This window comes from Bombina bombina, chromosome 5 (assembly GCF_027579735.1).
Source record: "Bombina bombina isolate aBomBom1 chromosome 5, aBomBom1.pri, whole genome shotgun sequence".
Lineage (NCBI taxonomy): Eukaryota > Metazoa > Chordata > Amphibia > Anura > Bombinatoridae > Bombina > Bombina bombina.
Genome location: NC_069503.1, coordinates 101,001,515 through 101,004,920, shown reverse-complemented (window position 1 = coordinate 101,004,920; position 3,406 = coordinate 101,001,515). Strand labels below are relative to the sequence as shown.

The 3,406-nt window shown below is 41.4% G+C and overlaps 1 protein-coding gene across 1 annotated transcript; it reads right to left on the bottom strand.

Annotated features, from left to right (window-relative positions):
- Window positions 1-289: 289 nt before the first annotated feature.
- Window positions 290-1,843, bottom strand: LOC128661356 (E3 SUMO-protein ligase ZBED1-like). The gene has a single exon (XM_053715620.1). It carries the CDS (start codon window positions 1,841-1,843, stop codon window positions 290-292), a length of 1,554 nt encoding a protein of 517 aa, XP_053571595.1.
- Between the last annotated feature and the right edge of the window lie 1,563 nt (window positions 1,844-3,406).

Here is a 3,406-nt window from a genome sequence, read left to right as displayed (position 1 = left end):
TACTGTATATAGTGGTACTGTATACTGACTAGGGGTGTGCATGACTATCTTTTTTAATTATCGACTAGTCGAAAGCTGTTTCTTTCGACTAGTCGAATAGTCAAAATCACCCCCTCCTGACAGAAAATAGGTAAATAAATGCAAAATATTTTTAATGTAATTGTAATTTTTTTTAATTTATTTTTAAAACATATGTCATAGTCGACACAACAACCCTTATATGGGAACACAAAACTAAATCTGCAAAGTGCGTCCATGCAAGTTTTTATTTAAAAAAAACATCAACTATTTATTTGGCAATGCCCATATTATTTTTATTATATGTATTGTTCTTGTTAAGAAAAATGAGCATGTCCACATGCTCCGGGAGTAGAGAATTACGTAGTCTGTTGACTATCAGGCCCGCAGCTGAGAAAACCCGTTCAGCCGGTACAGATGTTGCTGAGATGCACAGGTATGCTTTCGCTAGCCGTGATAATTTCCTGTATTTGCATTCATTTGCCTTCCACCATGCCAGAGGGTCTTCAAATGGAGGAATGCACTCATCTTGCATGTATTTGTCCAGCTCGGTTTGTAGAGACATTTCGTCCTCTGTGTAGTAGTCATCTCCGAATAATGTTGCCATAGCAGTAACAGTGCGACGTTGCTTTTCAGGTGGTCCGCTTACCACTGTACTTGGCTCACCTTCTGTGACATCACCACCGTTTTCCGTAAGATAAAGCAATTCCGCTACTTTGTCTGTGACTGCTTTCTTGACCGTGTCTTCTGTAAACTTAAGGTGTTTGTGCCTGGGGTCTAGAAATGAAGCGATGATCGCCACATTATGTAATTCTTCTGTGCCTGTAGGTGAAAAGCGGCGCTTGAGGGACTCCAATACAGTTGTTTTAAACTGTGATACTTTTGTTGACTCTCCTGTGGTACTAATGAGATGCTTGGACAGGAGAGTCGCTGTGACAGGGTAAATCATAGATATTGATACCTCAGACTCTCTGCACAAAGCAGTTGTAGCACATTTCAAGGAGCTTAACACTGGGGGTAGCTCTTCGATAGCTACCCAACTGTCGTCAGCCAGGTCAAGTGTGCGGGTATCTGTCAACATTGTGTACACCCTGTCAGACAGGACTGCGACAACTGCCCATCTCAGTTCCAGTAAGCGCTTAAACATGTCATAGATGGAATTCCATCGGGTACGGCAGTACTGCACGAGGCAGTGCTCTGGCAGAGATTGTTGTTTTTGTTTCATCTTAAGCGCCTGAGTAGCTGTTGTGCTGTGATGAAAATGTGATACAAGACGACTGGCTGCACCCACTACATGCTGTATAACACCAAGTTTAATGCCATTGTTGACAGCGAGCTGCAGAGTGTGTGCAAAGCACGGATTTGACTCCCATTCTAATGCAGAGTTTGCTAAGACGATATTGCTTGCGTTATCATGAACACAAGCAGTGATTTTGCCCCGCAAATCCCAGTGGTCTACCGCAGTGTTCAACACATTTGCGAGATTCTCTGCTGTATGCCTCTCTGGCATGGCACGGGTCTGTAGAACCACGCTTTTCATTTTCCCGTCTTTTATGAAATGACAAGTTATGGTAACGTAGGACTCGGTAGTTAGTGCTGTCCATGCGTCAGTTGTAAGTGCAGCCGTCTCAACTTTTGCCAAGGTGTTGCGGACAGAACTAGCCGAATCTACGTGCATTTTTTCAAGCCGAGTTGTAATTGTTTTTCGTGCAGGGACAGTATATTTGGGCTCGACATATTTAATTAACTCCCAAAAACCCTCTCCTTCAACAAAACTTAAAGGAAGCATGTCCTTTGCTACCATATTAGCTATCAGAGTCGACATTGTTTCAGCACGCACATTGTCACATTGTCTAACTGTAAAACCTGCAATGGATGTTTATTGCTGTCCTTTTTCTTTCTCTGTCGCTACCAATGTAGACGGGTGTTTGTTTTTTAGGTGGCTTAACATGGAAGTCATAGATTTGTTGTACTGCAATTACAAGCCACAAATGTTGCACTTAACTGCTGTTTCATGTAGTTTTTAAAAATATTTCCAAGCAGGACTTTTTGCTGCAAAATTTGTTTTGTCTACTTGAGTACAAAATAACACGTCATCATAACTGCCGCCAAGTGAGACAATGCGCAATCGGTAGTAGGATAAGGGTACGGGCTAGTAGGCTGGCTATGGGCTGTTTTTGACTATCAAAGTAAGCTGTTTTTGACTATCAAAATATAATATATCGGGGGCGGAGCCTACAGCTGTTGCGGAAGGTCATGTTTTAGAGTAGCTCCTCACTCTCACTAGATTTTAAAGAATATTTTCCTTCAAAATCGGATTTCTACTACAGAGCTTTTAACTGAATTCTTTTGAAAAGCCCTGGGAGAGTTTCTGAACCTATCTCGCAATGTAAGGTTTCTTTGCCTTTTGGTACTGTGCCTTTAAGAGATCTTAATTAGCTGCTGTTATAAGTACCTTCACCTCCCTCACTAAACTGCCTGATATTTGCTGGTGAACTCCTTAACTGTTATTGGCTCCTGACTTCCTTCCTTTGCTGCCTGTCCTGTGTTCACTTCTGCCACGGCCTCCAGCACACTGCTCAGCTGCTCCTTCCAACCGGATCTACTTGCGGTGACGTCACACGCCATCGCTACCTCGCCTCAGCTGTTCACAGCTCCGTGTCTGACACACAGGCTGCTCTCTTGCTTCCCGGTTTGCAAACCAAATCCAAAACTACTCACAGGTACCACTTTGTATATACAGACTGTTTGTTTTTTCCTGCAGCTTCATATTTGGGCTAGTAAACTTCATTATCTGCCACTAGTTTTTCTTTATTGTTGTGAAACTGTGTTAACACCTTACTTTCTGGCTACAGACGTCCTGGTTGAACTGCTGCATGTTTTCAGTGACAAGCTCACAGGTGGCAGCCATAGTTCAACATAACGTTTAACCCAGTTAACTGCTTGTTCATTTTTGGTTTGAGTTTACTTTCTAAATCAAGTTATATTTTTAAAGCTAACTCTTACTACTTGCTACACACCATTACTTTCTATGTTCACTTTTGAAACAGTTTCACAGTACTAAATTTTGTATGAGTGTCTCAGTAGCTGTGGTTCATGTGTTAAAACAATCACACTCTTTTACAGAGTAAGCTGCTTCATGACATAAATCATGTAAAACAGGTTCTATCCAGACTTAGGAGTAATTCCTTATATGTTAAAGCTGAGAAGTGTATCTTTCACTCAACCAACATTACTTTCTTAGGCTACCAAATAACAGATAAGGGTATTAGTATGAATGACGACAAGATCCAGACTATACTAAATTGGAAAGTTCCTACCACTAAGAAACAGGTACAAAGCTTCCTGGGCTTTGACAATTTTTATAGAAAATGTATTCGAAATTTTT